General features: G+C 49.6%; 1 protein-coding gene across 2 annotated transcripts in view; it reads right to left on the reverse strand.

Annotated features, from left to right (window-relative positions):
- LOC119451019 (ras association domain-containing protein 8) overlaps positions 1-14243 on the reverse strand; it is an 86931-nt gene that overhangs the window by 27351 nt on the left and 45337 nt on the right. For both annotated transcript variants that reach the window (XM_049666775.1, XM_037714455.2), the window contains exon 3: positions 10672-10928. In XM_049666775.1, the coding sequence (XP_049522732.1) occupies positions 10672-10928 (257 nt within the window). The remainder of the gene's footprint in view (positions 1-10671; positions 10929-14243) is intronic.

Genomic DNA, 14243 nt, shown 5'->3' on the forward strand with positions numbered 1-14243 from the left:
TGTTATGGGCAGAGGTCCGACCAGGTCGATTCCAACGATGGCAAACGGTGTCTCGGGACATGGGATGGGCTGTAAAAGGCCAGCAGGAGGCGTAGTCGGTTGTTTCCGCCGTTGACACAGCACGCAAGAAGCGACGTACTTGGCCACAAAGGTAGACATGCCCGGCCAAAAGAAACAGCTCCTAACGCGGTGGTATGTTTTGTGGAAACCCAAGTGGCCAGCAGATGTCATCGTGAAAGGCTTCAAGGATTTGTGTGCGCATCGAATGTGGAAGAACAGGTACCCAGCGGTGGCAGTCGGTGTTGTAAATGTAGCGATGCAGCACATCGTTGTCAAGCTTAAATAGTCGCAGTTGTCGACGTAATCGGGCATTTGGTGCAGAAATAGTACCGCACAGGCGTTGGATGATGTTGCTGCAGTAGGGATCAGAAGGCTCTGAGTTCCGCTACTAGAAGATGACGTGTCAGTAACCGCTAGAGGTAATAACGTAAGTGGAGACTTAGTCTCATAATCAAGTTGCGAGCAATGGAGAGACGTGCACGAAGATAATAGTGGCAGGGGGCAACGAGACAGAGCGTCGGCATCTTGATGCTTTTTCCCAGACTTGTAGACGTCAAAATTGTACCCTTGTAAACGGACCACCCAGCGACCAAGGCGTCCAGACAAATTTTTCATTGATGACAACCAGCATAAGGCATGGTGGTCGGTTATGACTGTGAAGTGGCGTCCATAAAGATATGGTCGAAACTTTTGTATGGCCCAAACTACTGCGAGGCATTCCTGCTCTGCTATCGAGTAGTTCTTTTCGGCAGCCGTTAATGCGCGACTGGCATAAGCAACGACTCTCTCTCGTGTAGTGGTATCACGCTGTAGAAGGACAGCACTGATCCCATGGCCACTAGCATCGGTGTGCAAACAAGTTGGTGCGTGCTCATCGAAGTGACAGAGAACAGGGTTGGTTGTTAAGGCTTGCTTGAGGGCTTGGAAAGAACGCTCGCAGTCGTCTGTCCAAGTGAGAGCAATGCCCGACATCAGCAACATGTACAGCGGCGACGCCATGGCAGCAAAATGACTGATGAAGTGGCGGAAGTAGGATGCCAGGCCCAAGAAGCTTCTTAATTGTTTTTGATTTTCGAGGCGAGGGAAGTGAAGCACGGCAGCAACCTTGTCGGGATCTGGTCGAACGCCATCTTTACTGATAAGGTGCCCCAACACTTTTATGTTCTTTTGGGCAAAATGGCATTTCTTTGTGTTGAGTTGGAGTCCAGCATTGGAAATGCACGTGAAAACTTCGTCCAAACGCTCGAGGTGCTGACGAAAAGTTGTAGAAAAAATAACGATGTCATCTAAATAACACAGACAGGTCTTCCACTTAAGGCCGCGTAAAACTGTATCGATCATGAGTTCAAATGTTGCAGGAGCATTACATAAACCGAAGGGCATGACGTTGAATTTGTAGAGCCCATCAGGCGTTGCAAAGGCTGTCTTGTCCTTGTCCGCTTTGTCCATGGGTATTTGCCAGTGCCCAAATCGCAGGTCTAGACTTGAGAAATATTCAGCACCCTGCAGGGAGTCAATGGCATCGTCGATTCTTGGCATCAAATATACGTCTTTGCGCGTGATCTTATTAAGTGCTTGATAATCAACACAAAATCGTACAGAGCCGTCTTTCTTGCAGACCAACACAACAGGAGACGACCAAGAACTGGACGATGGCCGAATGATGTCTCTTTTAAGCATGTCGTCAACGTCCGCAATGATTTTCCGTTCTGCGGAAGACACGCGATACGGGCAGCGGTGTACAATAGAACTGCCTTCGGTTTCAATGCGATGCACTGCGACCGAAGTGCGCCCCAGAAGTTTGGAGTTAACGTCAAATAAGGCGCTGTGCTTTTGAAGTAAGGCCAAAAGGTCTTCTTTCTGCGCGGCAGTCAGATCGGGATTTATCGCGTCCTTTAAAGCAGCGGCAGCAGCATGATCATCAGTTGTGGTAGGCAAAAGTGGTGATTCGGTGTGGAGAGGGACCAGCGAAAGAGGTTCGGTGTCAGTAAAGCAAGTCACAGTGGCACCCTGCGAGAGCACAACTGGCGATAGATAGATAGATAAACTTTAATTCAAATATAGTTTTGTCTTGCCCCAATGGGGCATCGCTAATGGTCGGGGGCCCTAGTCCAGGGCTCCGCTGGCTCTTGCCATCTTCTCTGCTCTCTGGATCAGCTTGAGCTGGTCGTCGAGGGCCGAGCTGGACAGCAGTGCCTCCCATTGCTCCCTCGTGGTGTTCGTGTCATGGTGTTCTATGTTGTGTAGCGTGCACTCCCACGTAATGTGGTATAGGGTTGGTGTGGCCCCACACCACGGGCATTCGTCCCTGTAGGCTGTGGGGTGCAGGCGATGTAATATGTGTAGGTTCGTGTAAGTGCCTGTCTGGAGCCTACGCCAGGCAGCGGCATCCTCCGTCTTTAGTATTCGATGGGGTGGGGGATATCGCAAGCGACTCCCTCTGTGGTAGTTCAGGATTGCTGAATACTCGGGGTCAACTGGGTCAGGGTCATCTGCAGTCGGCGTGATGAGTGCTCGGTTATGTGCAAATTCTCGAGCTGCTCTGTCGGCATACAGGTTACCCGTGATGGCAGCGTGACCCGGTATCCAAATGATGGTTATGATGGTGTTGTCGTCAGTGTCCTCCTTGGGTATTTGGGCTAGGACTTGTGCCACAGGTCTTGCGATTCTTCCCTCTAGGAAGTTGCGGCAGGCCTGCTGAGAGTCCGTGAGGATCGTCTGTGGTTTGCTTGCGTGTTGACCTTCGCGGATGGCTAACGCGATGGCCAGTTCTTCCGCTTCCGTGATCGTGCAGGGGCGGGTCGATGCACTGGAGGTGACGTGACCCAGTTGACCCCAGTTGGAACAAATAACACAGACTGCCCTACAACGCACAGAGGCAGCAATCAAGCACATGGAAGCCGCTGTAGACAGCAAGCTTAAGGGACAGCTTCACTCAATAAAACTGCGAAAAACACTACGACAGAACCTCTGCAAAGTCACACCTGCGGCAGGACATAACGTACAACAAAACCCATCACCGATCATAACATCACCGACCACCACACCCAACAATGCCTAGACCACACAAGCAAGTCAAAGAAAACTTAGAAATTTGGCAATGGAACTGCCGTGGGTACCGAAGGAAAAAAGGGCTACTGACACAATTGATCGCTCAATCCTCAAAGCCGCCAGGGGTCATAGCCCTACAAGAGCCCGGTACCCGACCAACACTACATGGCTACGAGGAATACCACGCAAGTCAAGACGACAAATGGAAGGTAGCCACACTCGTAGACAAAAACATAACAACTATACAACACAAATCTATACACGACGTAGACGTACAACACGTACTCCTAGAATTCATCTACAAAGGCAATCAGACAAAGAGTGCCTTTGTTCTAAACGTCTACTGCCCCCCCAGCCAAAGGCGGGCAAACATTGACAAACTCTTCAGGGACACTCTCCGCCTTGCCAAAGACCGCCCTCTGGTAATCATGGGCGATTTCAACGCTCAGAACACGCTATGGGGGTATCAGAGGCAGGACTGGAAGGGTCTCCAGCTAGAAACACTAATGGAACAGAGTCACCTCACACTGATCACAGACCCGAACACTCCGACGAGGGAAGGGAACAGCGTAACACAACTGGCGAAGAAGCAGGGTTATGAACAGCGACGAACGTTCTACCGTCCTGAAAACGCACCAGGCTAGGAGTAATGCTAAGGCCACCAGAGATGCAGTGACTGCTGGGTGCGAGGAACACATCACCCTTAACAATAGTGTCGGAGGTCAGCGTTAAAATATGCTCACAAAACATAGGCTGTGAGCATCGACAGCGGACGAAGATTGTGTCCGCCATATGAATAATGTGCTGACGACAAGAGATGAAAGCGGAAGCGGAGGACAGGAAGTCCCATCCCAAGATCATCGCGTAGGTACACGAAGATAGCACCACAAACTGAATGTGGTGAAGGATGCCATCAATGAAAACACGGGCAGTGCAAACACTGGAGGGCTGAACAAGAACTGCATTAGTACAACGAAGGGGAGGGCCATTATATGGTGTCTTCACTTTTCGCAACCGAGAACACAACTCAGTACTAATAACGGAAAGCGATGCACCCGTGTCAACCAAGGCTTCAGTCCGTATACCTTCAACAAACACCACAAGTACATTTGACGGGCGCGTCGGAGGCGTTTCAAGTTGTCCAAAGGATGCAGCTTTCCCTCCTGAAGCTGCACTATTTAGTTTTCCGGGCGGTGATCGGAGGACGAAGTAGCCGGTCGAAGAGGAGCGCTGCATCGGTGATGGAGAGCGACGGCGTGGGAAACGCAATGAACTGGCAGCATTGAATTCCTGCAGAGATGGGGAACGTCGCGGATAATAATCGTAGTAAGAACGCTGCCATTGTGGTATAGGGCCAGAAAACGCATCCCTTTCAAACCCGTCATAGCCACGCCTTTCATCTTGCAGACGGCGTCGGCAAAACCTTGAAATGTGGCCACGGATGCCGCAATAGTAGCAAACAGGTCGAGGTGGGCTCCATGCATTGTAAGACTTCCGGAAGAGGTGGTGGTCTTGTAGTGATAGGATTCAGAGACCCGTGCAGCGCAGATGCCTGCTGTGATGGCTGCTGGGAGGGTGGCACTATAGAGGCAACCTGGGCATAAGTGGGCGTAGGGATGGGTTGCGGGCTCGGGACTTGCGGACAGGTCACGGCAGCTATTTCTTCCCTCACGATATAGCGGAGGCCGCCACCAGGAGGGGTCATATGGACCTCAGGAAGGGTAGACGATGCGTGGGCGTGCATTTTCCTCACTGATGATGGAGCGAATCAGGGCACGTAGCTCGCTGTCGTTGGACGCCTTGAAATCGGATGTGTCAGGGTGTAAGCGAAGCATATTAAGCTCATCGAGGCGCTGACACGTACTGATAATGTCGGTGACAGTAGTGGGGTTCAGCACTACAAGAGCATTGAATGCCAGAGGCCCAATACCCTTGAGCAGGTGGCGTACACGGTCACTCTCTGGCATTGAGGTGTTCACGCGGCGGCAGAGAGCCAGCACGTCCTCTATGTACGAAGTGTAAGACTCGCCCGAGTGCTGAACACGCTCAGCAAGCTTCTTCTTGGCGATATCTGAGCGGACAGAAGAGTTCTCGAAAATCTGGCATAGGTGGTGTTTAAACGTGCTCCAGTTGACAAAATCGAGCTCATGGTTATAAAACCAAGTTCTGGCGACGCCGGTGAGGTAGAAGGCGACGTGCCCAAGTTCTGCAGATTCGTTCCAGTGGTTAAAGTCACTCACGCACTCGTATAGCCCCAACCAGTCTTCACCGGGAAGTCCAGCAAACACCGGTGGGTCCTTCTGAGGGGTGGTGATCGTCCAAGCAGGGGTTGCCGCCGGAGAAGGCAAGGTGGATGTTGCAGTAGTGGCCTGCTGGTCTTGAGACATGGTCGAGTGCAGTTGGTAGAGGCGGTGACCCGAGCGGAGCTCCAGGGATGTAGTGTCGGTGAAGCTGGAGAGAGACCGACAGCGAGAGGACGAAGAAACCGGACAGCACATTCCACCACTTGTGAGAAGAGGTTTAGGCAGTCAGACTCTCATTTATTCTCTCGAGCGAGAGCCCCAAAACCAGTTCCCAAAACGGTGATGAGAATGTACAGATGCGAATATAAAGCGTGTGAATAATGCTCAATGTATATAACGGCGGTATTGTGCAGCGTGCGAAATGTAGGAAAAAAGGACAGAGGAGAGCAAAGAGCGCTCTTTACCTTTCTCTGTCCCCTTTTCCTACATTTCACACGCTACGCAATACCGCCGTTAGGAACTAGAATCTCACCGAATCGAGTAGCGAACGTGCGAATAGTTCAATTCGCAAATCGAATATCTACTATTCGGTTTTTCTATATATTCAGTGTAGAGACCCGCGCAGTGCCACGGCGCGTGCACCACGGAGCCCCTCAGCCTTGATGCCCAAATGAGGATTTCACTTTGTTTTTGGCGCAAAAGGAGCGCCGAGCACGGTGCGGATGTTAGCGGAATTAGTCACTGTGAGCGCCCGCCGGCATGACATGGGGATCACACACACAGCGCCCGGAATTCGCAGAATGGCACCGCGGCTGCCGGTACAAGGTACATCCAGGTCGATGACAGGGCCGATCGAAATGATAACATGACCCAGACAGAGGAAACTGTAAAAACAGCAGCTAGCCGCCGATAGACACGGCGACGAGCTTCACGTCGCTTCAACAGCCCTCGATAACTGCTGTAGAAACATTAGCGGCAAGCATTCTGCCACGGCTTGCGGCCTGTTACCACATCGGCCAGCGATAAATTTTACAGCATAAGCTGTTATGGGCTCATTCCAATAGCCGTTTCGGTTTGCAATGGTGTCCGCTGCCGTCGCCGCCGCCAGCGAACATAACCGCTATCGCTGGAAATGCGAAAAAAAGTGCCCGGTTCCCGCCGGGATCGAACCCCCGCCCGCTGCGTGGGAGCCAGATACTCTACCACTGAGCCACGCAAGCACTATCGGGCGCCGGAAAAATGCCTTTTAAAGCAGGCGCAGACGGTCCGAGCCTCAGTCAGTATGGTGGCGCCATCTAGTTAAGGCCCTTAGCCTGCAAACACATTGTGCGCAGGCGCAGACGACGAGATGCCATGCAGACGAGGCGCGCGCAATCAAATCAAAAAAAAAAAAAAAAAAAAAAATTTGATCCCCAGCCTCCGCCAGTATGGTGGCGCCATCTAGTTATGATGCCTGCAAACGCAGCATGCCCGATAGTAAGCTGCAGTTGTAAGGCTTCATTGGGCTCAGCAGACTGCTGTGCAGAGAGCATTACAAGCCGCAGCTCGCCGTCAACGCCGGGCGGACATTTCAGATCGTTCTAATCAAAACGAGGCGAACAGACTGCCACGAAGACCCTGTTGTGCGTGGTGCCCAAATTGGAGCTACTCTTGAGCCGCTCCACAAGCTTACACCGTGACTGTGCTGTGTGTGCCGCACAGGCCTGTGACTTTTTGTCACAGCCACACTGCCTCAGCCCCCCCCCCCATTTGGCCTAATTGAACCCTCCAAATTTCAGAACCGTTGACAGGTGGAAAATCACGCCGAACCTGACAATGAAACGTGCAGACTGCGACTGCTCTTTACCACCGGCTACATGCGTAACCGTGATTAAGTCATGTGACGCGTGGTACTTATGTCTGTTGCGCAGATTGGCCTTAAGATAACCCAAGAGAGAGAGAGAGAGAGGTGACTATTTGCACCCGTCAAATAGATGACGGGGTAGAGGCTTCAGCCTAAGCCCACGCTAATCCTCCCTAACCGTCGACCGGGATCCCTTGGGACGCGGCGGCGGTCAGGGCGAGACCGATGACTTGCCATTGAGCATTTTCTTATTCGTTGAGTAGCAAGGACTCCCAGGATTCTCTGCGTCTATCTGGCTCATCAAAGTTAGGACAGGTCCAAACCATCTGGACTAAGTCTGCTATACCATCACAATGCCTACACTGAAGGCTATACACCGAGGGATGCCATTTGCTCAACAGTTGTGGGTTCGAAAATAACCCAACTGCCATAAATTTGGTTTGGCCCTTCGATATTTTAAAAACCGGAAAGAAAAAAATTTGTGTCAATAAATAAAATATTGCCACAAAACACAGGTCGACTATTATAAACTGAGAACCTTCTTCGTATTCAGTACAACAGAATGTAACCAATTCATTAGTTTTGGAGAACACGATTCTACTGAACACAAATTCTATTATATTTTCCAGACCTTCATATACTAGAATTGAGCTGTGATGAAAGCTGACAGCTTGCAATATTCTTATGCAATGCTAGGAGACTCCTGAGCATGTGCACAACCATACTTTCTTGCTCAAAGTTTTCTGAGATTTGATAATCATTTCGAAATCTGCTATTCGGTATTTGTACACCCCTACTTAGTCCCTTGCTGTGCTTTCTGCACTTCTACGCTATGGGCAAAGATAATGAAGGCGGAGTTGGCATCCTAGCCGATAGCAGCGCATCCTTTAAATAAAAAAGCATGCCACCGAACAGCAGGAAGCTTGATAGTGAACATAGAAGCGGTTAGACTTAACAACAGCACAATTATAGGGCTGCCAGCAGATCAGCATACAAGACCACTGGTTCATGGCTGAAAGATAATCAAAACGATGGCGGTGGCAGCTTCAATTAATGATGCTGTGAACGTCCAAAATCAACTGTGCGCTACAGTGACATTCAGTAGGCAGAGTGTTGTGGGCACCACCCCACTCCACCGTAGCCTTCAAAGTGCAAGGCACAGAGGAAGGTTTTACAGAATACATAGTGCAGTAATAACAAAGGACAAGTCGAGACAGAACAAGCGCTGGTTTGGTCTCTGCGCTTGTTCTGTCTCGACCTCTCCTTTGTTCTTACTCCGCTATGTACAGTAATACCTCGTTAACTCGAAGCAGTAAAAACAGGAAAAAATTTCGAGATAAGCAAAGTTGCAGAAACTGCAGTGAAAAGTCGAGTTCTTTCAAAAAAATTCACCACTCCTGACCAGCTTTTCAAGTTCTTCGTAAACGTTTCGAAGAAAAAACATTCAAGCAGAAACTCCTCCTATAGTTGTTTAAGTATGCATAAGCAGTGTGCCACTCGCTCATCTCCACACAGCCCGGTGTCATTATCAGTGTTATGACACTTGATCCGGCCAGTACAAACGGCAGCGCTGCGGCGACACAAACTAGTGCGGATGGCGGCGCAAGGTGCATTGATAATGCAAGCAAAGTACTGCAGTATATTAGGTGCAGAAAAAACTGCGTAAGCCTTCACGGTAGCACTTGGACCTAGAAAGGCATCCTCGAGCTGCTTCACACATCACATGAGCCGATCGTTGCCTCCTTTATTTTCCAGCAAGCGAAGCACGTTTCTTGTTTAGGATGATGTTGGCCCCTCTCGAGGCCCTTCGTCGTCGTAGCCATCGTCTTCACCATCCCCTCCGTTTGTAGCTATCCAAGCGATTCCGGTGTCAGTAAATTCACCTGTCGCCGGTACATCCTGCTCGCATCGCGTGTACTCGTGCCACGCGCGTTGCGTAGAATAAAATTGAACGGAAATCGCACCTCTGATGGTAAATCACTCGCGTTGCATAAAGCTAACAAAACAAACTGCATCAAGCTTGCTATTTTGCAGGCCTGCCTTTGCGCAAGCATGTGCACGTGTCTCTCGCATAACATGACGTGCTACATGGTTGCTTGACAAAGTTGGTGTGCTGCTAGGGCTGACTTCACGTTCGGGGAAAGCGTCTGCTTTGTGGTAGGCGTGGCAGCCTCGTGCGAAGCTTGTTAAACGGTCCAGCGACGGAGTTTTTGTTCCACTCTCGGTGAATATTTCAAGATATCAGCAATTTGGCCCAAAAGTACTTCGAGATAAAGGGCAATAAATACATTGCACGTACGAGAAATAATTTGGTGCCGTGGAAAACTACGAATTAGCCGATTTTTTGAGATACGCGAGTTTGAGTTAACGAGGTATTACTGTATAACGATGAATTACCGACATGCCCAAACCTATTCCCTATAGAAGAAGAAGCGGGAGTGTTGCGAAGGCAAACTTTGATTGTCAATAACTCCGCTTCTGCTGAATGCATTGAAGTACTTTTGGCTACAAAGTATTTTTTAAACAGTGTGTTTTAATGTCAAATGCATTCTCGACTTGGATAAAAAGCAGTTCAGCATTGCTTTTAAGCAAGCAAGACTGCCATGCATTTTGCAGTCAGCCCGGTGAAACTGTTGCCACGACGACACATAGAGTGCGTGCATCCTTACAATGATCCACCACCTGGAGAAAAATTTACATCATGGCAATACTGCTAAAGCTGCTAGGCCTAACTGGTGCCGCTTCTCTGGCAAAAGTGTGCAGGCGTCGTGGCAGCAACTTTGCTGAGATCTGCCTGAAAAACCAAGTGGCACATTGTTTCATCATTTTGACGGCTCTTATCGCTTCCAGGGCCAGTGCTGTGGGAACGGGAAAAAAACTGGCCAGGACGGTACCTGACATTTTCCCTACCAGAATAAATATTTTTACCAATGTGCAAACAAAATGTTGCTACGGATGACACCGTGTCAAATCTTGCATTTTCGGCTTTGTTATAGCGGGAGGACGTTCACTGAAACAAAACTTGACCAGCCAAATTTTAGATTTGCTTGGTTATATCCATGTTTTCAAGGTATGACTAAAATTTTTCGCTTGTGATTTGCCTTTGTTAGCAGCAATGTGCTATTGTGCAATCACGTGTACCAGTAATGTGGTTTTCATTTCCTAAGCTGACCAAGTGTGAAATAAGTGTGATCCCTTCCGTGCCATGCTATTATCCCAAATTCTGACAAAAAAATGGCCAAATTATATTCAAAGACTCTTGTTGTCAACACGTTTTACTTCCTCAGAAAGAATAAGTTCACCTGCGCTTGAGCTGTACCATGGATTGCCATCTTCCAAAAGCACGACTAAGCACCGAAAAACAGGCTGGTCCATGAGATTGCTAGAAGAGACAAAGCACCACCGAGGAGCTTGTTCAAGGCAGGGTTGAAGGAACGATAGGCTATGCATGTTGCAAGTCCTTTCCAGACTGACCGGCATCTTTTTGGGCCACTTCCTCATGGGTGTTGTGCAGTCGCTCCCTCTGCAGGCTGACCACCCTGAGCAGCTCCGAGTAGTCGTCGTCAGGCTGCTGCTGCTTGCTGGGCGACTCACCCAGGCCCTGCAGCGGCTCCTTGCTTCGAGGGAAGTGGTGGGCGCCAGCCGCCAGCCGGGTGACCGCCTCGTCATATGGCGGCGGGCGCCGTGGCCTTTCCGATGGGGCCTGCACAGCTGCTGCAACACCTCGTGGCCTGAGGGGGCAATCAAGATTCCTCAATCAGATATTCTACGTGACGACAGGTCACGGAGCAAGAAACCTTTAGGAGTGGAAACTCCGCCAGTTGCGGCGACCAGATAATGTCACAAGCCCGCGGAGCCACTATCATGCTGGCGGCACCTGGCGGCTGAGAAAGAAATTACCGCCGTCTTGGTTGCCAAGGCAACCGGTCACATGTGTTTCTCTCGTTCGCGGCCGCGCGCGTTGCTCCCGTTCGGCCGCGCGCCTCACAACTTCTACTGAGGGCACTCACGCATCCCACCTGCATCCCATCTTAGGCTAGCAATTTCCGAACAAGGGTACACTGCACGCATCAGCGCTGTTAGTATTACGGCCCTCGAACAGACACCGACAAGAACAGTTACTGTTTGACTTAAAGGCCCACAAAAACAACGCTACGGCGTGCACGCTAAAGCGAACGCCGAACGCCTGTGTCGTCTACTTTGAGCGCGGGAGACACGGGCGCCGCCGAAGAGAACGCGCCCGAGCGGCACCACCGATCCGCCGGGCTGCTGCTTTTTTTTTTTTTCGCTGCTGCTTGCATGACGTGCCGCAAGGCGCCGCCACTGCATGCGCCCCCATCGGCGCATAATAATGTGACGTTATCTGGTCGCACGCGAGCGCCCGCGCTGATGGGAGTTTCTACTCCTAAATAATCTTCCTCCGTGCGACAGGTGTACAACTTTTTCAGTTCAATGCTTAGTGTGGAGCAAGTTGCACATTTTCTTCTTCTGCAAAGTTCGACTCCACAAAATTGGCCAATAAGAACACTTTCCCACATATAGAGTTATTTATTTACACAAATTCTACAGCACCCTAATAGGCACTATTGTAGAGGGGGGGGGGGGGGGACACTGAAACAAGCACATCGAATACACTTGCAATAATCGCACTGGTATCAATAAGTACGCTTCTCCTTTCGAATTATATATCTAAGTGAAACAGTAAAAAAGATGAGAGCTATAACTGTTACATTAATGTTCTCAAGCATTCGTTTTTTGCAAACACAATTTACAAATGAATAAGCTATCTGAGGAGACTTCTCGGGACGGCATTGGTGGGAACCTGTTACGCTGTAGTACCCCGTCTTTACCTTTGCCTGTTCAGAGAGCAGAATGTTTTCTTTTTGTAGGCGCTTTGACCATTCTGTTTGCATTATCAGCCCCCTACTATATAAGCCTATGGGAGCTGTAGGTTTTCAATATAAATATAAATAAGTGAGTAAATAAAATTGATATAATACAAAATACACTGCAAGTGCTTGACATATAATAATACAACGGTAAAATTCTATGGCGACAAAACAAAGAAAGTCAATGTAACTACTATCGCCGCGGCAAATATGTGCTCGCAGTAAAAAAGAAGCAGGCTCAGTCACTTTCGGTAAGTGGTTCCAATCATGTACAGTGCGAAGGAAGAACACGTACTTGAATAAATTTATGCGGCAGTATGTCACGATTCAAAAGGAGAAACATAGGAAAGAAGACAGGAGAAGAAATCAAGTGAGAAAAGAAAGAAATGGGAAAAGGATGGAAGAGCAAAATATGAACGAGGGGCAGAAGAGAAAAAAGTACGAAAATTAGGGTTGTGAAAATATCCTAAATTGCGAATACGAATGAAATAGTCTTTAGTATTTGATTCAAGATCTTTATATTTGAATATATAAGGGACCACAACAGTTGTTGCTGCCTACAGAAAGAAACACCAATGCCCGTGGAGATGCTTCGAAGTGATTCTGCTGCAGGAGAACTACAGCTGTGCACAGACACACTGATGCTTCCCCCAGCAAACGATTCTGCACATTAGTTTCCAAATAGACATAACCGCCTTAGCTGTACACAAGTTTGTTATCTTGATTTTGGCAAAGAAATCATTTGAGCATTGGACATCTCGCCATTCTTTTCACACGACGCGCATTTGTTGTAATATTGCACATAGCGCTACACTCTGCTACATGCATTTGGTGATGTGCACTTGTTTCATTATTGCCATTGTCAGAACGAACCGCATACAGTCGAACCCACTTATAACAATATTCAAGTGCCACAAAAATTCCATTGTTATAACCAGGCTGCATGAAAAAAGTCAAAATAGGGGGACGACACAGAGCTGCTGAGAGATAATGGCAGGGAGGCCAGTGCCCCTCCATCCAGCTGCCGATTGTGTTGGCTCTGTTTGCGTTTGCTTCCTGCACGCTCCGATTGCATATAACAAGCCACGGCTGTCGGTGTTCAAGAATGGCACTGCAAAGCGGGGTCACAGGCGGCAAGTGACATGCGAGCTTCGTCAAGGCAGCGCCTTGGTGGCCTCAAAAGGGGCCTTTTAAAAAATGCGAGAAGGTTACCGCAGAAGCCAATCAGCTTGAGAAACCCAGAATCACCACGAGCATCTCGCCAAGTACTTCTCATTGGCTTGCACGAGAAAAGTATGACCGTCCAGTTTGCTTAGTTTTCATTCTTCTTTCTGGGGTTTTATGTGCCAAAACCAGTTCCGATTATGAGGCACACCGTAGTGGAGGGCTCCGGATTAATTTTGACCACCTGGGCTTCTTTAACGTGCACTACAACGCAAGCACACGGGCATTTTTGCATTTCGCCTCCATCGAAATGCGGCCGCTGCGGCCAGGATTCGATCCCGCGACCTCGTGCTCAGCTGCGCGACGCCTTAGCTGGCTGAGCCATCCCGGCGGGTTTTGCTTAGTTTTCACAAAGTGCAAAGAAAAAGGCCCCTCGCAAAAACGAAGCCCCTGAGAGACTGAATAATCTGCAGGGCCTCCTGCGAGGACAACGTTGAGGCAACCTGCCCTACCGCGTGATCGCTGCCTTCGTTGCAATCCGATACAAGCACGTTTGCGACGATCGCCTCATCCCCCCCGGTTAAAGCAATTTATTTCCAAGTTTATAGCAGTGCACTTTCTTTTCACTGGCAACGTGGTGCATTGCCAATGCTCGGCAGGAGGATCAGCCATGTTCTGTTTTGGCGGCGAGTTCAAACGAGGTCGAGACACCACGTGGCCAGGAACAACTTCGACGCAACCAACAATGACAAGTCCGAGCGCCTTAAACCGTTGGCAGAACTGCGCGGAATGAGGGGCCAGCCGGCCAGCGCGCAATCTTGGAGCATTGCTATCAGCCTATCAGCGCAGTTGGCACGGTCCATTCGTGTTAAGAAGGCTGGTGAGGCATAGAGCTATGGGCGCTGTCCATTCGTTTTCTGAGGGGTGGAAAGGCGATGGGAGAGAGGCGCGCGAGGCTGGCGATGCAAAGAAGGCTGGAAAACAGCGCGGCAG

Source organism: Dermacentor silvarum, chromosome 4, assembly GCF_013339745.2.
Source record: "Dermacentor silvarum isolate Dsil-2018 chromosome 4, BIME_Dsil_1.4, whole genome shotgun sequence".
Classification (NCBI taxonomy): Eukaryota; Metazoa; Arthropoda; class Arachnida; order Ixodida; family Ixodidae; genus Dermacentor; species Dermacentor silvarum.